Genomic DNA, 26,761 nt, shown 5'->3' on the forward strand with positions numbered 1-26,761 from the left:
TCCTGTCTATTATATCTTCTATCATCCATGTCTTAGTAAAAGTTCCTGCTTGGACAATCTTGCTTCCAAGAGTCTTTCTTTCTTAAGATGTGGATTGGAGTGGGTTCTGACATACCAAGCTAGAAAGCAAGAGCCCATGAGTTCAAGTCCTGTGTTAGCCATGAAAGCCAGCTGGGTGACCTTTGGCCAGTCACCTTCTCTCAGCACACCTCACCTCAAAGTGTTGTTGTTGGTGAACTTTAATGTGAAAGTAACATCAGGTAACAAAATTTGGGAGACATATTTATGGCTTTTTTGTTAAATCATGATGAATGATATGGGATATGGAAAAAACCCCTTCATGTATTTTACATGGATGTGTATTTTTTCTGCAACCTATAACATACAACCTCAACAGGATTCCAGATTTTACTTAGGTTTTAGCTTTTTTAATAGCTCCAAATATGCTTGATCCAGGAGCAGTCTACCCTTAGCTCAATATCAGCAGCTGTCTGTAATATTGGACTGCAAATGCTGTGAAATCACCCAAGTAGAGGTTTCATCCTGCTGCCCAAAGGGGGATGATGGACTTCGTTTGTCTAGGACTAGAGTTCAACATTTGAGCTGCATACTTTTTTTGACCAGCTATTTCAAATTTTCCATACTTTTAAGTCTCTCCAATTAAGGGACTGAATATTTGGGTTCTTGTGAAAGGTACTCAAAATTGAGGATAGGGGGAAATGAACATTACTGCATGTGCAAAATGTGCATAGTAACTTGGTAATGGCGATTAAGCATGATAAGGATCTGTGTTTTGGGATTTGTGTGTCTGCATGTATTCAAATAGGGATACCATCGAAAACAATGCCATAGCTCCAAAGTCAATGTCATAGACATCCAAGGTCCCTTCCAGCTGTATTCTGATTGAGCTACACAACAACAACATAAAGTGATCCACCTGATTGTTATGGAAGAATATTACACTGAATAAGAAGGAAGAATTTGCATAATTCTACTATCACAATTTTACCCTTATCATTTTAGTAAACATTCTTCAAATAGAAAAATTATTCAAATATCATATTGACATACACGTATGTGTCTGTATTATGAGTAAGGCCTCAGAAATGGGCACAGTTTATATTTACCCCTCAGGAATTTTCTATACTTGCAACATACTGTAGCTATGATTAGTTTTGGCTTGAGTGAGTATGGTAATTAAATTTATATGAGAATTAGTTTTGAAGTCAATAAGGACTGATGAAATGTTATAAATAAATTAGAGTATACTGTAAATTGAAATAAAGGGATCGTTATATTGATCTTTATGATTCTAAACACATTTACACCCAAGTGCTTCAAATACATGATAAACACAGTTCTATTCAATAACAGATTAGTTCCAAAAGTGTGTTATAGGATTGCAATATAATTATAGTGAACTTGATTGAATTATAAGGTCCATTTTTCACATATAAAGGCCACATGAAATTATAATATTGTATAGCTAATACTAGAACATGTCCTATATCTTTCAAAGATTTTATTATTATCATTATCACTGTGCTGCTGAAATTGAACTCAGTCACAACTGCAGCAAATTTTGCTTTGAGGCTAGTTAATGGAGAGAGAAAAGCTGATTGTCCTAACTTTTTGAAGGGGCTTGATTTCATTAGAAACAAAAGAAAAAAAATAATATTTTAGCCTGGGGATGAAGATTATTTTTGTAAGTGTTAGATAGTGAGAAAGAATATTTTAGTCATAAAGGAGAGATTATTAACTTTTATGAGTTAGAAAGATCCATATTCACAATTGCCATAAAATAGGAAAATTGTGAAGGTCTTTCTTGCCGGTGAATAGAAGATAATAACTCTCCACTGGTAAAACAGTCACTTTATTCTACAAATGCATTTTAAACGCATGGATATGAATAGCTATAGAAACAGAATGAGCTTAGATTTAAATAGGAACTTCCAACCACTTATAAGTGCCAATAGCAGCAGCTTAAACTTTTGAGATAATGTTTCCTTTCCCCATCTCAATATTTAATATACAAGCTTGATCATTTCTATTTTGAAAGTTCCATAAAACTTAATTATTGGGGCCCATTATATTCAAGATAATTTTTTCTGGGTTTGATTTAGCATATTATATCTCCTTAACTCTCATGATTTATAAAGTGTGATTCATAGATTAGTGTAATACATGAACCTGATATATTCAAGGGAGAAGTAGAACAGCAATTTGATGTAAAATTTTGCAAGCCAGAACAGTAAATCTTTTGTTTTGTTCCATTTAGAATATTACCTAGAGAATGGTACTTCTTCTGTTTGTCTAGCTCCATTCTACTGCTTTAACAATGTCTTCTTACAAAGGAAACCTTCACACCTCTTCTTTCTCTTCTCTTCCTGAAACTATGAAGATAGTGCAGGACATTTCACTATTTTGGAAAGAAAACCTGTGAAATACTACTGATAACTCTACCTAAATTGAAGACATGGCCATGATTTGTGAAATGTTTGCATATTTCTAGAATATAACATACTGTCTAAAGCATTAATGCTTGGCATTCAACAGTGAATGATGCCTCTAAGCACTCCTTCATAAAGAGATACGTATATTAGCAGGTATTGCTGTTGGTTTCATCACTGCAACTGGTTTGTTATTCTCTTTCCATCAATTGATTGCAAAACAATACCTGCAGTAAAATTCAAATTCTATCAAATAATAGCAAAGAAATTAAAGAATAACCTCACATATCATACACTATATAACTTGGTAAGGAACTTACCAAGGGACGCGGTGGCTCAGTGGGTTAGGATGCTGAGTTTGTTGATCAGAAGGTCGGCAGTTTGGCGGGTCGAATCCCGAGTGCCTGGTAACAGAGTGAGCGCCTGTTACTCGTCCCAGCTTCTGCCAACCTAGCAGTTCGAAAGCTAGAAAAGTAGAAAAATAGGGACCACTACAGTGGGAAGGTAACAGCGTTCCGTGCGCCTTTGGCGTCTAGTCATGCTGGCCACATGACCACGGAGACGTCCTCGGACAAGCGCTGGCTCTTTGGCTTTGAAACGGAGATGAGCACCGGCCCCTAGAGTTTGAAACAACTAGCACGCATGTGCAGGGGAACCTTTACCTTTACCTTAAGGAACTTAAATATCATTGGTTGGACTAATTTATCAAGCAATTTATCGAAATACACAGAAGCTGACACTGGGCACCAACCTTGCAATTTTTTTTATTACTTGTCCCTATTACATCTTTTATTTTCTGGGGCTTGGATCATTGTTTAAATTCTCAGCCAGTAATCCTTTAAATCTGGCATATTAAGTTATATGCAAAATGCACCTCATTCCTTTGCTTCCAACATATACTTTTTGTGTGTTGTGTTGAGCTGCAACAGCTTCTCAAATAATCAAGAAATGTCTACACTCCCTAAGCAATTCTGCATTCTTATGGAAGGCAATATAATTCATTTATGGGCCCAGAGAACCATTTATAACCCTCGCTGTTTTTTAAGCATTAAGTAGTATCAATGTCCTGTGGAATGTATTCATGCTTATGAACCAGAAACTGTGCTTGGCATCTACATCATTCATAGTAGGATCCATTTAAGTTGCTCCATGGCATGCTGTTTGAAAGTAAAATATTCCTTATTCCTTCATTAATGCTTAATTAAAATATAAGATTCATCTCTGCTGATCTGCCAGTTCCCTGGCTGGTTCAAGAGCTACAAATAGGAGAAAAGAGGAAAAATGACCCCCTTTTAAAAATTGTTTATTGTTTCAATGCTCTTGATTAAACTATAATCTTTATCTCTTTTGGCCCTCTTTTTCTGTTTTTCCATCAATGCCCAGGTGGCTGGCTTTGGAGAAAATGTTCACTCAGCCTTCCTGAAAGCAATGCTCTCTGCAGGATTTAAATTGCCACGGAAGGGAATTCTGCTTGGAGTCCAGGTGAGCTGTTTTGAGAGTAGAGCAAAGAATTTTTTTTTTTAATTCCATTTATATCCCGCCCTTCTCCGAAGACTCAGGGTGGCTTACAAGCTTAGCAGTAGCCTTCATTCTATGTATATGCCTGTTTATTAGGGCTTTCACACACACCCCCAAGCGGCATTATTACAAAGTCAGCTTAATTGCCCCCAACAATCTGGGTCCTCATTTTACCTACCTCGGAAGGATGGAAGGCTGAGTCAACCTTGAGCATGGTAGGATGCGAACCTGCACTAATTGCAGGCAGCTGGTGTTACTTAAGGAGGCATTAGCCCACTGCTCCACCAAGGCTCTGTCACTGTAAAATGTTACTGTAAAAGAGAGAGGTCAATTTATTTCTGGTTCTTCTTGTTGCTGTGTCCTATTGTATCATCAATATTTTTAATTGATGCAAAAACAAATTTTAAAATATGCTGTTATGTCCGGAATGACGAGTGGAGACAGCGATGTCACACAAGGAACGTTTATTGGAACTCACATGGGTCAACTGGCTAGCAGCCGTTGAACCCTGCCTTAAATACTAACTCCATTCAAACATAACCAATCCCCGGCTTAGAATCTCCCGCCGGGAAGTAGCAGCCAATGATTGCACTCAGGTTTCCCGCCGAAGGGAAACCACTCCCATAACTATGTACACAACACCCCTTCCCCCCTGGATGAAATTACTATTTGACATAGTCCTTCAGGTAGCTTGGGGGTTTATGTTGCCTGACTGGATATCTGCTGGCCATACTAACTGCTGGGGTTCCTTCGGTTCCACCGGTGACTACCTCCTCTGACCCTGTTGTGTGTGTGGACGGCCCAGGTGGTGTTTCCTTATTGGGCTGTTGTTGTGATTGCTGTTGTTGGGGTACATTGGGTTGACTGGATGCCCCTGGTGTGCTGTCAGGGGGCGCTATTTCTATCCTTGCGTTACAATTCTGGGGGTTTGCTTCAATTTCCCTGAAATGTATTCTCCTCCCTTTCCCCCCTGGTGCTTGGTTACCCTTGGCTGGGGAAGGTGTAGAGTTCGTTGTAGAGTTGTCCCTCTCTTTGTTGGCTTGTACACCTTCAGGGGCCCTTTTCCTTAACTGATCGATGTGTCTCCTAATCAGCTGATTCCCTTCCCCCTCAATTAAATAAGATAAGGGACCGGTTTTCTCTATCACGACCCCTTGTGCCCATTTGTCCCCCTGTCCGTAATTTCTAGCCCACACCATGTCCCCAATGTTCAGAGACCTGGTTGGGGTAACCGGGTCATGTTCAGCAGGTAGTCTGTCAGGGTGTAGTCTGTCCAATTTTGTTATCAATCGCCTGCCCCACCTCATTTCAGCAGGACTCTTCCCTGTGGCCGCACACGGTGTGGTGTGTTGGGCCAGCAGGAACTGAGCCAGTCTCTGATGCCAGTCACCGTGGATTATTCGTCTGAGGGCGTCCTTGGTTGTTCTGACGTTCCGTTCTGCCAAGCCATTAGAGGAAGGGTGGAAGGGTGCTGACGTCGCGTGTCTAATCCAGTTGGCCTTGAGGAAGTCCTGAAATTCATTAGATGTGAATTGTGGCCCATTGTCAGAGACAATTACGTCAGGTAACCCATGAGTGGCAAAGAGTCCCCTTAAGACCTGTATGGTTTTTGCTGATGTCATGGACTTAACGGGCACGACCTCCAACCACCGGGAGTAGCTATCCACTACTACAAGGAATGTGAGGCCCTGGAAAGGGCCGGCGAAGTCAATATGGATCCTAGACCACGGGTTCCTGGCCTCTTCCCACTTGTGTACCGTTGTGTGTGCTTGCTCCGGTCTAGAACGCTGACACTGGTAGCACCCTGCAACTTTATCCTCTATGGCTGTGTCTAACCCTGGCCACCATACGTGACTTCTAGCTAGGGCCTTCATACGCACAATTCCAGGGTGCCCATCATGTAGTTCCCCAATTACTGTGTTTCTATGCCTCTCTGGTATGACAACCCTGTTGCCCCACAATAGACATCCAACATGTGATGATAGTTCGTCCTTCCTTCTAACATATGGTGTGAACTTGGGGTCGGGGCTTTTGCTAGGCCACCCACCTTGTACCCATGCTGCTATTCTGCTGAGTATGGGGTCCTTCCTGGTGGCAGCTGCAATGTCCCTGGCAGTTAGGGGACACTCAGAGAGTTCTTGTAGGGACATGATTTGTCCCACAGGTGCGGGGTCTGGACCTGTATCCTCTAGGGGTAACCTGCTGAGGGCGTCAGCGTGCCCCATCTCCTTGCCCGGCCTGTGTTTGATTGAAAATGTGTAAGCGGAAAGGAAAATAGACCATCTTAGCATCCTGGGAGACATTATTTGTGGAGTCTGTCTATCGGTAGTAAATAGCCCTAGCAGGGGTTTGTGGTCAGTGTAAATAGTAAAGTCCCTACCATACAGATAATCGTGGAACTTTTTTACGCCTGCCACTATGGCCAATGCTTCCCTGTCAATCTGTGCATAATTCCGTTCCGCCTTTGTTAAGGTCCTGGAATAGTATGATATAGGCCTCTGTTGCCCTTGCTCATCCATGTGGCTAATAACTGCTCCCACTCCATAAGGGGAAGCATCACAAGCTAAGAATATGGGTTTGTTCTCTATAAAGTGAGTAACTGTAGAATTGCTAGACAGGATGTCCTTTAAAGTTTGGAAGCTGGTCCTGTGTTTTTGTTGCCACTGCCAGGGGGTCTTCCTATCTAAAAGTCTATGGAGGGGTTCAGCAATAGCTGCTTTGTGAGGCAGGAATGTGTGATAAAAATTAATTAAGCCAAGGAAAGCTTGTAGTTCCGCCTTATTCTGGGGTTCTGGAGCTAACTTTATGGCCCTAATTTTTCCTTCTGTAGGGTGGATGCCTGATGCATCAATTCTAAACCCCAAGAATTCAGTTGATTTTACCCCTATGCAACACTTATCCTTTTTTAATTTCAATCCTGCCTCCCTGAATTTCCCCAGTACCTGTTCTAGCCTTTCAGCTAGGATGTCCTCAGTTTTTCCAGCGATGAGGACATCGTCAAAGTAAGGGCATACACCTGGAATGCCCTTCAAGGTTCTCTCCATCACCTCCTGGAAGATGCCTGGAGCTGCAGCTATCCCGAACTGAAGTCTGTGAACGCGGAACGCCCCCTTGTGGGTAACTATTGTTTGAGCCTCGGCGGCTTACTTAGACACGGTAAGTTGCAAATACGCCTGCGCCAAGTCGAGCTTGGCGAAAATGGCGCCGTCCTGGATCGTCGCGAGGACCTGCTTCACTGTCGGGACCGGGTAAGCATGTTTTTTCATTGCGAGGTTCAGGGTAGCTTTATAGTCGGCACAGATCCTCACATCCCCGTTCGGTTTCAGGGGTGTGACGATCGGTGTCTCCCACAGGCCCCCTTCTACCGGTTCTAAGACGCCCTGGCCTACTAGCTTATCTAGTTCGGCCTCGATTTTTTGTTTGAGGGTGAAAGGCACCCTCCGGGCCTTAAGCCTGATGGGCCTAACCTCGGGGTCTAAGTTAAAATTAATGGGGGGTCCCTTGTACCTCCCTAATGACCCGTCGAATACGTCTGCGAAATTATTGCAGACGGATTTTAGGGTTTTATTCTGAATGGTGTTAATTCCCCCCACCCAAATGCCTAGGGCCGAGAACCAATTAAGGCCTACAAGGCTAGTTCTCTGGCCCTCGGTGACTAAAATAGTTAATACTCCACTGAACCCCTTATATTTAACGTTGATGGTAGCCTCTCCCACTAGTTCTATGGGTGATTTCTGGAAGTCGGCTAATTGTAATTTGGTGGGTTTAAGGGGAATTTTCTGGCCGCTTCTGGTTTCGATGTATTTAAGGGTGTCCCTAGAAATTATAGATACTGAGGCCCCGGAGTCCACTTCCATTTTGCAAGGGACACTTTGCAATTGGACTTCGATTCTTAATTTGGGCCTCAAAATGTGGTTGACTCTAGGGGTGTATTTTCATCTAGGGATCCCCACGTGGTTGACCCCCACCCCAGTCCCCGGGTTGGAAGTGCGTGCCTTGGGCCTAGGGGTCTCTCCGCCACTCCGTTCGGGGGTTACCTCACCTGAGGCCCAAGCGTCGAGCTCGTGGAGGCGGTTGTCGCGCGGTCGGCTTCTGCAGATGGCCTGGATGTGGCCCGTTTTTCCGCACCCTCGGCATTTGGCGTTTCGGAATCGGCAAGTTGATCGTTGGTGATTTCTGCCGCAGCTTCCGCACCGGGTCTCTGGGTCTCGAGGTCTGGCGGGGTTGTCCCTCTGGGGTCGTTGCGGCGCTGGTGGTGGTTGCCTTCTGTTCTGATCTGGGCCTTCGGCTCGTAGTGGTCTCGGCGCCATCTTCCCGAACCTTCTGGCTACTTCGGCAATCTCGGCTTCCCACTGGTAGTCCACCTCCCCACCGTCCACATGGCTCTCCAGGTTAATTTCGGCTGAGGCTGCCATGCTGTTGTAGGGGGGGTCGCGTCTGCCTGTAGACTCGTACGTGAGTAGCTCGTCTAAGACTTCTTGGAGGTTGCCGGTGGGCTTAGAGATGATTCGGTTTTGCAAGTGTTCGTCTCGCAGCCCCAAAACCACTCGGTCCCTGATGCGGATCTCGAGATTGTCATATTTACAGCGCAAGGCTGCTTCTCGGACTGCCGCCACAAACTGTTGTATTGATTCGCCCGGCCGCTGGTTCCTCTTCTCAAATATCCTCCGCCAGAACAGTTCCGACCGTTTAGGGGTGAAGTGGACCCTCAGTTTCGCCAACAGGTCGGCGTACGATACGCTGGAGACCGGCAGGGGTTGGCACAGGCCGACGGCCACCTGGTAAACCGGCGTGCCGCTGATAGTTAGTAGCGCTGCCGCCTTCTTCCTGTCCTCCGTGATCCCGTTGACCAGCATGTACCCCTCAACTTGTCCGACATATTCTTCCCAGTCTTCAGGGTAGTTAGGGTCAAACTCCTTCAGGGATCCGACTTGCGCCATTCTGTTGTTTTAATTTGCTTGCTGCTCGGTTGACTGTGGTTCAAATTTCCCGCTTTTCGCTCTGTCGGCTTTCCGCGGTTCTCTCGCTGTTCTGCCGTCAATCCCACCTTCGTCGCCACTGTTATGTCCGGAATGACGAGCGGAGACAGCGATGTCACACAAGGAACGTTTATTGGAACTCACATGGGTCAACTGGCTAGCAGCCGTTGAACCCTGCCTTAAATACTAACTCCATTCAAACATAACCAATCCCCGGCTTAGAATCTCCCACCGGGAAGTAGCAGCCAATGATTGCACTCAGGTTTCCCGCCGAAGGGAAACCACTCCCATAACTATGTACACAACATATGCTTTGCCATGAAATATTCCTGACTGTCATTTTTATATTTACCTTGTAACATTTTTGAGCAAAGAACCATTTTCATCAAATTCTGAGAAGTATACAATTCAAATGCTATGTACAGATCTATGGATAGTGTAGGAACTGACTTAGGACAATCTGCTTAAAATATGGAAAAAGAAAACTTCCTTGAATGTTCTAAGAGCTTCCTGTAAGAAAGGGCCTACAGTTCAGAAAATAGAGTATATGCTTATGATATCCTTGTTAATGTAGAGGGGAGGGAGGGAGCGAGGGAGCGAGGGGGGGGGAACTGAATCTCTCTGAAAAATCATGTATTTGCTCCAGCAAAGGAAAGATTAGACTTATTAACTAATATTTCAATTGTTTCATACAATAAGAGTTAATAGGTTTCCTCCTACATTTTTGTAGCTGTGATTGTTCATTCAAATGGAAGTCTTTTATATCCAGACAAATCCAAATCCTATTTCTTTTAGCATAGTAAATAGTCTGCTGTTACATAGTGGATGCCAAAAGTTTGTGTTATTAAGAGCAATAGTTCCCCTGAATATCCCCATAGATCATGTCATCTTATCTAAGACTATTTTGACATGCCCACAGATTTGAATGAAACCTAAGAACACTCATTTTGCAAAATAAAAGTGATCTCAATCTCTCCCCCTCTGCCCCGCCCCGCCAACCTTACAAGTCTGCCCACCCCTCTCTTCTTGCAATGCTTCTTCGCTGCCTCGGGGTAATTACAAGCTGCAGAAGATACAGAAGAAGGGTGATACATTAATAAATCTCCTCAAGGCCTCTGCGTCTGTTTCCCGAATGATCAGTCACTGGATCTGAGATTGGAAAATGCTAGGGGTCTCATAAAAACAATTGATGGCCTTTTACAATCCTCCTGCTGTGCTCGTAATAAGCTTATACCCTGCATAAAGTCAATAAGAAAATAATTAAAAATAATACTGACTTCCCAGTCTTGAATGATTATTGCAGACAGCAAGAAAGGGTATGAGAATTAGGCCTCCAACTCTTAGCAACTGGAAGCTGACCTGAGAGAAGAGCAAAAACAAGCAAACAATAGGGGTCAAATACTTTCCCAAATGTGTCTATAAGGTAACAGTTCTAGTGCAATAAGTAAATCCTCTCCATTTATTTACTTCTCTGAGAAACAGGTGACTGGAAGCATAAAAAACTGGGATCTACTAGCCAATCACTAATAAAAATGCCTATGCATATCTTATAACTTTAAACAGGTTTAAAAGTCATTCCCATCCCTGAGAGAATAAGCTCAGGAAGTCTGTTTTGCAATTAATTCATCCTTTAAATGAATTATATTCACCCAACCTTGATACAATTGGATATTTCTCTCAAGCAAAATAGTTCATTATGTGAGTCCCTGCTGTTCACTTTGGGGTCATTCAATATTTTACAAATGGGCTAGAAGCAATTCTTATCACTATAAGCTCTGTTGCTCCAGCTGTTGTGTTCTGCCACGTATTCCAGTTTGCTCCACAGAGCAGATGCTGCCTGCCCAAATAATAGTGGTCTATCAGTCATTATGAAGGTGCTATGCTTGACCTGTTGATAGAGGATGACCAGTCAAATTGCTTGCCCTTTTGGCTAATCCCCTAGTGATGATTAATGAGCATTGCATCTACTCTGCATGATGAAAGTATAGGTCTGTCTAGAAATGTCTTAAGGTCATGGGAAGTAGAAATAAGTGTCGGAGTGTGAAATCAACTACATTATTAACTTGCTTTTTTAGTTTTTCTTCATTTAACTGCTTGTGCTCAAGACGCCTCAGGAAAATAAAAGTGAATCCAATTTTGAGACAGATGAAATTTGATTTTTCTTAAAAAAGCAGACACTCAAGCATATTTTAGAATAGAAATGAACAGGTCAGTAAAACTAATGATAGACTGAATAACTTGTCAGACAGAATTCTGCTAATAATGAATATAAACTGAACCAAATAATTTTGATTGGTGAAGTTTAATAGCCCGCAAACAGACTGGGCAGAATCCATTAGAATTGGGCAGTTAATAAATCTAAATAAATAAATAATAGGAGTGTTGTGGTTGTTGTTGATGATGATGATAGTGATAAGATTATTATGGATGGTAGGTAACAAATGGGAATGACTAAAGCAGGAATGATAGATGCAGGTTGGGTAGGTTGGTTTTGTAATACCATTAGCCATTACTGTGATTACTTTCATTACAGTGAACATTGGAATATCCTTTCCACCTGACTCTTTTATGGTGAGGAATATTTGGTTTCCCCTCAAATCTTTTTTTAATATATCTAAAAGCAAAATAACTAGGAATATATATAGGCCAGGCCAGGGAGGTCCCTTTGGATACTTTACACAAGAGCAAGGTAAGCCTGGAGACAGATTTTGTTTTACTGCATTAGGTATGTTATTAAGATATAATATTCTCTCTTCCCTTCCATGATAGTGCATGGGAGGGAAGAAGGTATACTAAAGTATGTATTTTACAGCAAACATACATTAATGCTCTGCCCTAATTTGTTGTAAAGCATTATTAACCAAAAGGGCAAGCAATTTGACTCAGTTTAATTGAATTGGGAAGATATTTCTATTTAGGTTCCAATAGCAATAGCTCTTAGATCTATATACCGGCCCATAGTGCTTTACAGTACTCTCTGGGCAATTTACAATGTCAGCCTATTGCCCCCAATAATCTGGGTCCTCATTTTACTGACCTTGGAAGAATGAAAGGCTAAGTCCCAATGGCTTGGGTCTGGGATATTTGAGGGAACACCTGCTCCCTTCGTCCTGTGCGCTCCCACAGGGAGGGTCTCCTCAGGGTACTGCTGGTAAAAGATTGCCAGCGGACAATACCCAGGGGGAGGCCTTCTCTGTGGGTGTGCCGGCCCTTTGGAACTAGCTGCCTGTAGAGCTTAGGACTGCCCCTGACCTTCGCTCATTCCGCCGGGACCTGAAGATCTGGCTTCGAGCTTTCTGGCCTAGACTGAGAGTATTAACTGGGGTTTTAATTGTATTTTTAATTGTAATTGGGTTTTTATTTCAAGGTTGGTGTAATTATTTTAATTGTTTTTAATTTTTGTGACTTGTTGCATTGTTTTAAAAAACCTTGTGAACCGCCCTGAGTCCTATGGGAGAAGGGCGGTATATAAGTTTAATAAAATAAATAAATAAATAAAATAAGTCAACCTTGAGCTGTATGAGGATCGAACTCCAGGCTATGGGCCAAATCTGCCTGCAATATTGCATTCTAACCATTGTGCCACCAGGGCTCCTTGAGCTTAGATCAGGGATGCTCAAACTCTTCAGCTCATCAACCCCTTTATGAAGTTTATGAAGCTCCGAAAATGAACCTTCACCCTCATCCTTTATGAAGTTTTAGATTGTTCATTGACCTTCCAAACATTTATTATATGAAAATAATTTAATAAATGTTACTTTAACTAACAGTACTATAAATAACAATGATAACAACCCCTTGGATAATCCCATTGATCCTTGGGGGTCCATACTGACTACTTTGAAGAACCCTGGTTTAGATAAAGGAAGGTGGAGGAAAACCTGACATTTTTTTAAAAAAAACAACATACTAGTTGACTATTTCTTTTATTATCTTTCCTAAATAGACTATTCAGTAAGGTTTATGGAAGACATGCAGCAGTATTATCCCTGTGATACAGTAATGCTAAATATAACATGCTTGCAACATGCAGGAAATGCTTTATCTTTAAACCTTGACTATTTAGAGACTGTTCCTTAATTACTTGGCACATATAAAATGTAAAAGCTGGAAGGGACTTTTAAGATTATCTAGTAAAACCTTCTGCCCAAGGCCGGATGGTATATGGTCAAATGACTTGTTGTTGTTATTTATATCCTTTGTTAGGTAAACTAGGTATGATATATTGCTGCAGGAACTAAATATGAGCTTGCTGCTTCTGAGTACAGTACAATGCAGGGACGTGCTCTGAATAGATTTTATAATGCATGCATCAGAATTAAAAAACAACAACACTAAATTCTGAGGCATATTAAGAAGAGACACAGGGATAGAGTTCCAAATAAGTTGTTTTAAAAAGACATCTCTAACTTGTAAAGAGGCTGAATTTGTGATGCGGGAGGAAAAGGTTAGATTAGGCCACCTTCCCATCAGTGAACAGGCCTCTGCTAAAAGCTGCAGCTTTTGCAGCTGGTTTTAGAAAAAGAAACATGAGCCTGAAGGAGATGCAACCATGAATCACTCCATTAACTAGACTCTTCAATCCTTGTGGAAAAAAATCTAAATGATTTCAGGACGAAATATAATTGGAAGTGCACAAAGGTGGGTTTGTTGACTAATCGGTGCAGATTTTATTTTGAGTGTAAGAAATATGTTTTGATTTCTGTTCAAACTGCTTGATTCCATATTCAACTCACAGCTAAAATTCTCTTAACAAGTGCAGTAGGGAAAGCTTATACTGCTTTTAGTACTAACTGAACTGGCATAGTGCCATAAAAACCAAAATCACTTGAGGAGTCTCTATTCATAGGATAATTATACACTGTATGAAAAGGAAGTTGAAGGAAATGAGAATGTTCATTTTAAAATAGAACCCCAGTAGCTTGCAGTTCTAAGCCAAGTTAATAAACTCACTTTTTAGTAGTGAGTGTCAACTTCACATACTTTCAATCAGTCTTGACATCTAGGACAGCTTTGATGACTGCTGTAATTTCTCTCTCTCTCTCTTTTGAGGAGAACGTGTTTTATAAGCTATTGTGTAGTGGGTTTTTTGGAGGCATTAACCAGACTGGGTTAATACAACACGATTTATTGCAGAATAAACAGGACTGAGAGTAACTGACAGAATGACACCTATTTATACTTGCCACCTCTAGGTGGCGACCAATCAAATCAAAACCTGGTTTCCCGCTCAAATCCAAACTTCAGCTTCCCTCCAAAACAGTTGGAGACACATTTAAATCAAACACATTAACCCTTAATAACAATACATAACACCCCTTCCCCCTGGATAAAGTGATTTCCTGTACGTTCGATGCACATAGTCTTTAAGATGGTCTTTAGGATGGTCCTGGCAGTAGTCATAGATTGGACAGGTACTACCTCTAGCCATTTTGGATAGCTGTCCACTACAATGAGGAATACCTGTCCCTAAGCTGCATACACTACAGGAATCATCGACTGGCAGCTGCTGGTATGCTTGTGCCAAGCTTGGCTATTGTAGGTGTTCATTGAGGTCCTGGTAACTGCCTTTTGCTGCAAGAGGAGCTGAGTTGCCTAGATCCTGGGGACGGATCCCTCAGGATGAATGTTCCTCCAGTGTGGCTTACTGGCAGGCAGGGTGGGGACATGGTCTTGTTCCTGGTCTGACACCCAGTGACTTCAGACTTGAGTAGGCTTCTGCTCTCTCTTCTAGCAGCATCTCACCTTCGTCACCACTATTGTGTAGTGGGTTTTTTGGAGGCATTAACCAGACTGGGTTAATACAACACGATTTATTGCAGAATAAACAGGACTGAGAGTAACTGACAGAATGACACCTATTTATACTTGCCACCTCTAGGTGGCGACCAATCAAATCAAAACCTGGTTTCCCGCTCAAATCCAAACTTCAGCTTCCCTCCAAAACAGTTGGAGACACATTTAAATCAAACACATTAACCCTTAATAACAATACATAACATAAGTGTTCAATAATGTTTGATAAAAGTTTATCATTCTACTATGAAAGTCCAGACCAAAAGGCAGAGTGATTCCAAAGTTAAGAAGCTGCCATGTCTAGTTAGATATTTATATTTTCCTCCTAATTTAGAGAGCAGAAATGTCTTCTCAAGAAATGACCCTTGACAATTGGCTCATTTTCCTTTACAAATTCTTGCTATTGTTTTAGCGTTTCTAAGTGCAAACCTGTACCAAGAAAAGCAAATCCAGAAATCTAAGTAACAGAATACTTTTCTGAAATCCTGACTCTTTGTTAAAACTCAGGCAGCAGTGAAATGCTTTTAATTTGAAAGTCAGCATCTGTTGCCTTTGACCTGATGGCTATGAAACTCTGAAGGATAGTAGAAAGCTCTTGCTAAACACTTAATAAAAAATTATCTGGATGATGAGGATAATGACAACAATAATAAATGACAACTTTGTATTTGTGAGACTACTTAAGTAGACAGCCATCATTATTACAGAGGAGCCCCATAGAGGTGGGAGCTCTATGGGGTATGCCCTACCCAGGTTGCATGTCTTGGACCACCCCCGGGAACAGAGTTGCAACCCGTCGTGAGAGGACGGAGGGTGGCCTGTTTCTGGGGGCACCCAACTGAGTGGCAGTGAAGTTGGGTGAGGGTCCAGATATTCACTCCCTTTGTTTCGATCCTCCTATTGAAATTCCAGCTATGGGACTGCCTTTCCTGGACTCTTCTGGACTCATATGCATCGATATAACAGCAGACTTGTTCGCCCTCAGGGGTGCCCCCCTCTCCTGGGTGCGACCCGCCTTTAATACCTCCAATCTCGATGAAGGGCCCGATTGCTGGGACCCTGAGAGATGGCCGGGCAGGGGCAGGGGCCTTCAATATAAATTTAATAGGAGGCCCCTGGTTAACTTTTTAGCAAAATTTTTTATGGGGTTAGGGAGAGGGGTGGGAGTGGGTGGGGGTTGTTTGGCTATGGGGGGTGGTCAATCAACCGTGGCTCAGGCCAGGCCTGGGTCTGACCGCGCGGGGGAGAGTGGGGTGTGGTTGCCTCCGGGGCTCTGGAGCGGGTCGTGGGACTACCGATTCCCACGACGTTGGGGAATGGCAGCAGGTGCATAAACAGAGGGCCGTATCATTACCGGGGGGTCGTCTCCGCTACTTACAAGCGGTGAGGCGCTCCGACCATCTGTTTCTTCCCGGAGGTCCTGGGAGCGAGGATGTGCAGCCTCCTGAGCTCCGGCTGGTATACTTGAATGCCAGGTCCGTGGTTAATAAAGCTCCCCTTGTTTGGGATTTAGTTGAGGGTGAGCATGCGGACCTGGCTTGCATCACGGAGACTTGGTTGTGCCCAGAGGGTGGGGTCCCTTTGGTTGATCTCTGCCCACCAGGTTTCCGGGTGCTACACCGGCCCCGGGCTCAAGGTAGGGGTGGGGGTGTGGCAGTAGCTATTAGGGAGACCTTATGTCCGTGGGAGACCACCGTTCCTCAGATAGTCGGGTGTGAGTCTCTCTTTTTGAGATTTGGTCTGGGGGCGCAGTTGGGCTTGCTGCTGGTGTACCTTTCACCTAGTCGCGCAGCGGCAGCCCTGCCCGAGCTACTCGATGTCCTCTCTGGTTTGGTGATTGAGTTCCCCAAACTTATAGTTTTGGGGGACTTCAATCTACCATCCCTGGGAGGTTCATCTGAGTTAGCTCGGGAGTTCATGGCTTCCATGACGGCCATGGACCTGACGCAGGTAATTTCTGAACCAACTCATGAGGGAGGCCACACCCTTGACTTGGTTTTCTTATCTAGACAGTGGTTTGATGATCTTGGTGGGGGCTCTCCATTCATTATGCCCCTGTCATGGACCGATCATTACCTCCTGCGGCTGGTCTTCCGTTTTGCCATCCCCCGCCGTGGGGGTACGGAGCCAACTAGATGGTACCGCCCCAGACGCTTAATGGATCCTGATAGGTTCCAGGCACCGCTGGGGTCCCCACCTGCCTCCGTTGCTCACAACTCGGCGGATGCCCTAGTGGAAGCCTGGGAAAGGGCGGCCACTGGGGCACTTGACCGAGTTGTACTCTTGCGGCCCCTGACCCGGTGCAGATCCCAATGAGCTCCATGGTTCTCTACGGAGCTCCGGGAGATGAAGCGTTGGAAACGGGGCCTAGAGAGCTGTTGGAGGTCCAGCCGATCCGAATCCGACCAGTTGCGACTAAGAACCTTTATTAGGTCTTATCTCGCAGCGATGAGGGCGGTGAGGTGTAATTACTTCTCTGCCCTCATCGCGTCCACAGATAATCGCCCGGCCGCCCTGTTTAGGGTGACCCGCTCCCTCCTTAATCAGGAGGTGACGGAGGAACCCTTGCAGGGTCGTGCCGAGGAGTTTGGTCAATATCTGTTGGATAAAATCGCTCGGATTCGGACCGGTCTGGACTCCAACTGGGCAGAGTCTGACGATCAGGACACGGGCGGTCTTGTCGATGTTATCTGGGAGGAGTTTGATTCTGTGACCCCTGAGGAAGTGGACAGGATTATGGGGAGGTTGAGCTCCACCACATGTTTATTGGACCCGTGCCCTTCTTGGCTGGTTTATGCAGCTAGGGAGAGGACACGAGGCTGGTTCCAGGCAGTTATATCTGCTTCCTTGAGTGAGGGTAATTTCCCCGCCATCTTGAAGGAGGCGGTGGTGGGACCTCTCCTCAAGAAGCCTGTCCTGGACCCAGCTGTGTTGAACAACTTTAATCCGGCCTCCAACCTTCGCTTTCTTGCGAAGGTTGTTGAGAGTGTGGTGGCACATCAGCTCCCCCTGGTCCTGGATGAAGCGGATTATCTAGACCCATTCCAATCGGGTTTCAGGCCCAGGTACAGCACGGAGACGGCATTGGTCGCTCTGGTGAATGATCTCTGGAGGGCCCGGGACAGAGGACATTCCTCTGTCCTTGTCCTATTAGACCTCTCGGTGGCTTTCAATACCATCGACCATGGTATCCTGCTGCGGCGTCTCAGGGGATTGGGAGTGGGAGGCACAGTTCTTCATTGGTTCTCTTCCTATCTCCTGGGACGCTCACAGTCGTTGGCAGGGGGGCAGAGGTCGACCCCTAGGACTCTCATTTGTGGAGTTCCTCAGGGGTCGGTCCTCTCGCCTCTCCTGTTCAACATCTACATGAAACCGCTGGGTGAGATCATTCGTGGTTTTGGAGTTGGGTATCATCAGTACACCGATGATACCCAACTTTTCATTTCGACCCCAAACCACCCCAGTGATGCCCTCGATGTGATGTCCCGTTGCCTGGAGGCGGTTCGGGCCTGGATGGGGAGGAACAGACTTCAGCTCAACCCTGACAAGACTGAGTGGCTGTGCATTCCGGCATCCCGGGACATTCAAAATATTCCACCTCTCCTTATGGGGGGTGAGTCCTTACCCCCCGTGGATAGGGCTCGCAACTTGGGAGTCTTCCTAGATTTACGGCTTACTTTGGAAGACCATATAGTAGCCGTGACTAGGGGGGCTTTTGCCCAGGTTCGCCTGGTGTGCCAGTTGCGGCCCTATCTGGACCGGGATGCCCTGTGTACGGTCACTCATGCGCTCGTGACCTCTCGCCTGGACTACTGCAATGCTCTTTACATGGGGCTTCCCTTGAAGACCACTCGGAGGCTCCAACTGGTACAGAATGCGGCCGCGAGAGTTGTCTTGGGAGTTTCCCGGTACTCCCATGTTACACCTTTGCTCCGCGAGCTACATTGGTTACCAGTTGTCTTCCGGGTGAGATTCAAGGTTTTGGTTATGATCTTCAAGTCCTTACATGGCATGGGTCCGGGGTACCTCGAGGACCACCTGCTGCCGGTGTCAACCTCCCTCCGCCCTGTGCGTTCCCACAGAGAGGGCCTCCTCAGGGTGCCTCCGGTCAGGGAATGTTGACTGGTGGCCCCCAGGGGGAGGGCCTTCTCTGTGGGCGCACCGGCTCTATGGAACCAACTGCCGGTTGAGCTCCGGATGGCATCAGACCTTCGCTCCTTCCGGCGCGGCCTGAAGACCCACTTGTTTGAACTAGCTGGTCTGGCCTGATGGGGGACGTTAGGGTTTTTTAATGGGTTTTTTATTGTTATTGTATTTTTTAATTGGGCACTTGTTTAATTCCTTTTTTAATTTTTGTATTTGCTATTTATATATGCCCTGTTCACTGCCCTGAGTCCTTCGGGAGAAGGGCGGTATACAAATTTAATAAAAGTAAAGTAAAAGTAAAAAGTAAAGCTCCTAGGTGCCTTCTAGCTCTAACCCTAACCTGCTACCCTTTATGTTTGCAGCACTGCATTCTCATTTTCTCACCAGCCATTTTCCATACCAGTTTACTTCTGTTCCCTTCACCAGGTAGTGCAAATAACAATAGTTAACAGAAGTGGCCTCTTGGGGAAATTGGAGTTAATAGGTAAATAAAGTAGGGCAAGATGTACGAAGGCTGTCTCATGTGATAAGACATCACAGTGGAACATGCTTATGAACATTTCTATGCTAAAAAGGGGCAGACTGTCCTCCTACCATAGAGTAAAAAAAAATTGTTACTAGACTGCATATTCCTGTAGTACAGCTTGTTTCATTTGGCACTTCCAGTTTAAAATAAAGCTCATTTTTAGCCACTTTAGGCTCTTAACTTTTGTTTTAAAAAGTTTCCAGATGTTACTATAAAGGAGAGAGATTTACACTTTTGTTAGTTTCTACTAAAGGTTTCAAATTAAATTTGAGCTTTCACATGATATAATCTCTGTTCTTGCCCTTCTGCCCATTTTTTTCCTTGTCTTCTTCCTTTCCTTAAGCTCTGGAGATGAGTGGGTGCTAGGCTGGATACAGAATTATGAACTTTCCTGAAGAAGTGACCAAGCAATATTCTGTTATCTAGTTATAAGGCCCTGAAAGGCATAGTGTTATGTTAAGACTTTGTGGGACCCAGCTTATTGGTGAGATATGGACTTCAATTGCAGAACAAACAGTATTTTTTTACTTTATTAATCTAAAATAACTTGCCAACTACAATAAAGCTCATGCATTGTATAGCTCTCTATGACATTCAATTTTAAGAATAGGCAGCTGTCTAAGACTAACACATAGCTTTACTATGTAGCCTGTGGTAAAAGCAGAGATTTCCTGTATATTGTGAATGATCCTCACCACAAAGATTGGTTTGTCTGTGGAACAAAAATGTTCTCCTTTGATAGCTGATTCTTGTTTTTCTTTCAGCATTCCTTCCGTCCAAAATTTCTTCATGAAGTACAGCAGCTGCATAATCAAGGTTTTAAGGTAGGTTATTTGTTGTATGAGAGCTCAGGAATGGCTATACTTCTTAGCTAAGGGCTCATCCAGAATGATTTTATTCTACCCCTTCATCTCCTCATGTAAAAATCAATGAGTATAGGTGAAAAACACAGTAGAGTCTGGAAACTTTGGGTAACAGTAAGATACATGGGTAAATGAGAATGAACAAATTTTGGATTTATTCTGTAAGCAGCTTCAAATATCTTGTTTGACTAGACTTTCCTGATTAGTACCACCTTTTAAAGCCTTAATTAGACCACATCTGGAATACTGTATCCAGTTTTGGTCATTGCATTACAAAAAAGGATGCTGAGACTTTGGAAACAATACAAAGAAGAGCAGCTAAAATGATTAAAGGCTTGGAGACTAAAATATACGAAGAACGGTTGCAGGATTTGGGTTTGGCTAGTCTAGAGAAAAGAAGGACTAGAAAGGACATAATAGCAGCATTCTAGTATTTGAGAAGCTGCAACAAAGAGAAGTGGGTCAATTCATTTTCCAAAGTACCAGACTTTTCAACCAGTGGTATGGGTACCACCTGTGGTACATTGGCACCTGGCAGGTGGTATGTGACCATCCTAGAAAAGTGGTAGCAGGGGGGGGGGATGAGCTGAACCGGTGGCAGCACCGCACAAACCTGAGCGAGAGATGGCTGGAGCTGCAGGGCTGTCAGGGCTCAGCAGAAGCACCAGGATCAGTGCTTCTTCGGGGCTGTCAGGGCTCAGTGGAAGCACCAGGGTGCTTCTGCTGAGCCCAGAAGAAGCACCGATCAGCTAGAATGCTGCAGCATCTCCAGGGTCTTGTGATTTACATTCAGATTCTTGGCAACTGATTCATATTTATGACAGTCACAGTGTCCCAGGGTCATGTGAAGTGACCAAAACCTGCTGCAACCACCCAACAGATGGGGGGAATAAAAACCAAACACACCCCCATCCCACCCCCACTGCGAATCCTCAACAGAAATGCTCACAACAATGAAAACCTTGGACGGGAGGAAGAGTTCTGTGGGGCGAGCAGGCAGGTGTTTTGCTCCGCTGTGGCTTGGGGGGCACTTTTTTCAGTGCCATTGTAACTTCAAACAGTCACTAAGCAAACTGTTGTAAGTCGAGGACTACCTGTACTTCATCACTTTTTTCCTTTTTTTTTTTTGATCATCAAGTTTTTGACATCTTGCTAGGCGACTGGTGGTACTCGGATGTTGCCATATCCTAAAATTGGTACAATGGGTGAAAAGGTTGAAAAGCCCTGGACTAGAAGACCTCCAAGGTCCCTTCCAGCTCTATTCTGATTCTGATTTTGGTGATATCCAAACCTCCCCACTCAGAGCGCATATCACATGGGCTAAATATGTTGCTTCTATGGCATACGTTCCACATGTGTTTAGAAACATGTAAACTGTAACTAAAGGTATGAAAGCATAGGAAATGTTATCAATTTTCTGGGACTTCAGGTCTCCTAATATGTACATATCATGATTTCATTATTATTAAGAGCAAGAAAAACTATATTGGCTAGATTGAAGAATTAGCCCTTCTGCCATTTATTTTTGTAAGCAGTAATAGAGCACTGTGAACACTGAGGTGCCTGGTGGCTAAGTCCTTTTCTGACACCAATCAATATTTCCTTTTCACCTTTAAATAAGAGTCTTTTGTATCAGCTATTATAGTGCTAGCTGGCAAAGCCTGAAGTGAGATGTGCCAAAGTTACTTGCAAGCTGTTTTGTAAAACACAAAATCCTGATTTGGCTCTTCAAGGTCCACTTGTTAAGTGCTGACATATAGATCTTGGTTCCACAGGCATAAAGGACAATACACTATCTATTCCTCATCTTTAGATTATATTCCTTTTACCCTATAAATGGAATCACAGGAGCTTTCTGCTCACCTCTGAATGAAACTGATATCTACCTGGGGGAAAAACTATATAACGGCATAAAAGTTTCTATTCTCACTGTCAATCTTTGTCCTGAATTGGTTGCCTGTTTGGGCTCACAAGCTGGTTGTGTTTGTTTCCTATCTTGTTCAGCTTTGCAGTCCACCATTTTCAGAAAGTCAACAGCTGGTGGGAATTCATCCAACAATCACAACAGTGATGCAAGGAGACAGGCTGAGGGGGGTGGGGGGGGAATGGCAAGTTTCAACAAGTGGCTCTATCTGCATACTCTTTCCAAACCAGTTATCTCTACTAAACCCCTGCAAGCCTATCCATGGCTTTTTGGAGGTCTCCTGCTTGGGGACAATGCTGCTTTTGATGATGCTGGAGGAGAATACATGGAGACAGGCCTGCACTAGCCTGAAGTGGCCAATAGCTTGAGGCTGACCCTTCTCTCAGGGATCACCAGACTGGCTGTCAATAGCATGGACAGTGAATGAAGTGCTTAACTTGGCCATGCCATTAAACTGCCACTGTAATCCTCTTAAGACAACAGCACCATCACAGCTAAGGTTGTTATGTTGCCAGAGACATACAGTAAGTGAGAAAAAGTAGAATAGAATAATAAAGTTGGGAAGGACCTTCTATTCCAATACCCTGTTCAGGTAGGAAACCCTATACCATCTCAGACAAATAGTTGTCCAATCTCTTCTTAAAAACTTCCAGTGTTGAAGCACCCACAACTTCTGGAGGCAGGTTGTTCCACTGATTAATTGTTCTAACAGGAAATTTCTCCTTAGATCTAGGTGGCTTCTCTCCTTGATTAGTTTCTATCCATTGCTTCTTGTCCTGCCTTCAGGCGCTTTGGAGAATAGCTTGACTCCCTCCTCTTTGTGGCAAACCCTTAGATATTGGAATTACTGCTATCGTGTCCCCCCTAGTACTTCTTTTCATTAAACTAGACATACCCAAGTCCAGCAGCAATTTTTTGTATGTTTTAGCCTCCAGTCCCCTGATCATCTTTGTTGCTCTTCTCTGCACTTTTCCTAGAGTTTCAACATCTTTTTTACATCATGGTGACCAAAACATTGTGGTGACCAAAATCCACAAATATTTTTTGGCATTTAAAGCTGCACAGCTTAAACATGTAAACAGCACAGATGAGAAGTGAGGACAAATACAGTAGTCATTCCCCACTGTATCACCCTCTTTTTGTAGGCAGCAGCTTTCTGAGTGGAAAACATCTATCCATGTTACCCTTGGTACAAGGAGAAACATGGCAAATAGCAGAGCCATCAAATTGTTCTTTACTTTATTCTGTGTGATTTAAAACTTCTTGACAACAGCTGTAGGTATCCAGATTCTTTCTCTCTTATTGGATGGTGCCTATTAGAGAAGATACAGCATGGAAACAGATAGCCTTTATCACTTGACATCCTGCCAGATCCTGGAACAAAAACTGTTCATGAAATCTTCAAATGAATTCTGCCCAACAGCAAGAAATGCTTTCTTCTTACACATTTGTACTATTCTGCTAGTGTGTATTTGTTAAACTTGTAACTGAACCTTTTGTGAGATAGCTGACTTTTCACATTGCTTTAGCTTCAAACCGTATGAATAGCCAAAATACACATAATATGTAGAACCAGGGCTTTTTTTGTCATAGAACGCTCAGAACGGAGTTCCGGCACCTTTTTTGGAAGGAACCTTGTAGAGTAGGCAAGGTGGTTTGTATGACATGTGTGAGTTCCAGGACCTTTTCCTTTTTCTTTTTTTTAAAGAAAAGCACCGTGTGGAACTATCTAAATTTCATATGTGGCAAGGACTCAATAGGCAGTTTTACAAGTTTCAGGTCATTTGGATAGGAGAGGATTTATCTTTCTGTATAAAGATTTCCAACTAGGAGAACAGCAGTCTTCTAAAATAGGGATTCCCACTCCTGGTCCATGGACTGGCATCAATCCGCAGCACACCAGAAACTGGGCCATGCAAACAAGTAAAACCCCATCCACGGGATGCAGGCAGCATGTGAAACCCCTCCATACCCCTCCGGTCCGTGGAAAAACCTCTCTTCACAGAACTGGTCCCTGGTGCCGAAAAGGTTGGAGGCCTCTGTTCTAAGAGATACTAATCCAATGGTGGTATCCTTTTATCTTACCCAAATGTCAGACTTCTAACAGTAGACGTAATAAGGCAATAGTTTGTTACTAAATCAGTAAAAAAGGAATTCATTGCTGAACCTTAAAACTAAGGATTTTTTTCTGGTTTATTTTCCCTTACCTGTGCTGTAACCTGTCATCCAGTTTCTAATTGGAGGAGAGAGAAATTATGCTAAATGGTTTGGGTCTATGACATTCCAAACCATATTACAATAACTCTTTTTAAAAAGGCAGCAACTGATTCATATCCACTCAGGCTGCTGTCATTAAAACTCAATAGGAAGCTTGTCATTGATTTTTAGTTGCTCAATCTCCTACACTACCATTGACTGTTAAATGAAACCTTTTTTCTTATCATTACACAGCATATACACACTCATCCATGTATGTACATAAATCTCTTTCTGCAGCTTTATGCTACACCAGCAACTTCAGCATGGCTCAATAGTAATGGCATACCTGCATCTCCAGTTGCCTGGCCTTCGAAGGAGAACTCAGAGTCCACGCTTCCTCCAATCAGACAGTAAGAGATCCAACAAACTGGTAATATTCACAGTTGTGCAAAACTTTCATTAGAACCAGCCGTGAGAGAAAACGACATGTAAGATTTTGACATTTTTTAAAACTCTGCATCAGAGAAATGGGGTCAACATAACTGGATTTGTATTACCTGATCTGCCCACACCTACCCCTTTAGTATCAAACAATAACTATTGAGCATTTTTAAATATTATTACCAATTATTATCTTCCTTAGTAAAATTAGGTGGATTCCAGACTCTCAGGAGCATGGAACTCTGAATCCAGTTAACTCTGCAGAAGCCACAACTTTTTCACTTTCCTGCCATTCTGATGGATCTATCATCCTAGATTAGTTTAATTTAAATGGCTGTTGTGCCTGTAACTAAGGCACAATTCTTATGGCGTTGAATATGGCTTAATGAGTTTGACACGTCTCTGCTTTAACACACTGCTGTGCTTATGTCTCACACTGTTTGCTTTTAAATTAGAACGTCTTGATCTGGTCTGTAAGCAGTCAGTTTCAAGGTGCTTTAATGCCTTTGGATCTAGCTTTAGAGTTCAAAAAATTACCAACTGAGTACAAAGACCTGTATTGATGGAATTCTAAAAAATGCATTTGATTTTCTGGAGATAGCTTTATTTGAGCTCTTAATCTCATTTATGCTTCCTTTCAGGCTCATAAAAGATGGGAGCATAGACTTGGTAATTAACCTTCCTAACAACGACACCAAGTTTGTGCAGGATAATTACCTAATCCGTAGGGCAGCTGTTGATGGTGGAATCTCTCTCCTCACTAATTTACAGGTATTTCTTATAGTCCCATTGCATCCCACAGGGTAACCCCAACTTGAAGGCCTTAATCAATGTCTGGCAGCATATTATTTTTAGATGTGGCCAGCTCATTGCTTTAGGATAGGGTTGTCCTTCTCCTTCTTCTCCTCCTTTTTTTGGTAATCTGTATTGCATTTCATGATCTTGTCACCATTAGTTTTAAAATCATTTTTATTTAAGAGAGAGCAGACTGTGGGTTTTCAGAAAACTCATATCCATAAGATATGGCAAAAAGACTGAAACCGGACACAGAGATCTCTTCCCTGCTGGATAGCCTTAGGCAAAACCTTCTCTTCCCCAAGCCTTATTCCTTAGCGGCAGTACAGGGACCTAATGACAGCATCCTATTTAACAGAATTGCTGGTATAATTAGAGCAAGAGAATGTATGTGAAGACACACAATAGCAGCAGGGGAGAAACGTTACTGCTCTCTTCCCCTTTCTTCATTCCTAAGTTCCTGCTGTCTGTGAGAGCAGTCGACCTCTCTATCCCCCTCAGTGTTTGTCCTCCAGGCAGTGCACGCACAGCTCATCAGCATTTCAGAGAGAAAAAGAAACAGGAAGGAGATCATTCCTCCCTCTCCTCTCTCCGCATCCTGCCAGCGCCACTTTCTCTACCGCTACTTAAAAAAGGAAAGGACAATATGGGCACTTCCACGTAGCACACTTTTCACACTCAAATTCCCCCAAGCAATTTGAAATGGGCTGCCAATCTTTTTCGCCCCCTCTCCCCCCTTTTCTGAATCCTGGGAATCTCATCAGCTTGTGCTCTTTTTTCAGTTAACCAAAAGGAGCGTGCAAAAAAAACCACACCCAAACAAACCATAATGCAATCGGTATTTTGCTTAAACGAAGGAATAAAACAATGCCCTCCACTCCCCACAAAGAAGAAATGAAGTACATCGCTAGTTGCGCACATTATTTGCAAATGAACCTGAATGTTTTAATGGGATGAAGCTGCCCTATTACTCAGCCATAATTCCTAATATAGATCCTATTAAAAATTAGAAAGTTAGCATGATGTGTCAATGGTGTTGCAATCAGGCTCTCAATGCAGTACAGTACTTTCAATTTTGATTCAATGATGGCAGATGGATCAATATGTTAAAAACAAAATATACC

General features: G+C 43.5%; 1 protein-coding gene across 1 annotated transcript in view; it reads left to right on the forward strand.

The window, feature by feature from the left end:
- CPS1 (carbamoyl-phosphate synthase 1) overlaps positions 1-26,761 on the forward strand; it is a gene marked incomplete at its 3' end in the record, with an annotated part of 181,118 nt that overhangs the window by 152,068 nt on the left and 2,289 nt on the right. Inside the window, exons 34-37 of the mRNA XM_081313498.1 lie at positions 3,834-3,932; positions 20,180-20,239; positions 24,699-24,811; positions 25,484-25,613. Of these exons, the coding sequence (XP_081169624.1) occupies positions 3,834-3,932; positions 20,180-20,239; positions 24,699-24,811; positions 25,484-25,613 (402 nt within the window). The remainder of the gene's footprint in view (positions 1-3,833; positions 3,933-20,179; positions 20,240-24,698; positions 24,812-25,483; positions 25,614-26,761) is intronic.

This window comes from Vipera berus (assembly GCF_964194415.1).
Source record: "Vipera berus genome assembly, chromosome: 1".
Lineage (NCBI taxonomy): Eukaryota > Metazoa > Chordata > Lepidosauria > Squamata > Viperidae > Vipera > Vipera berus.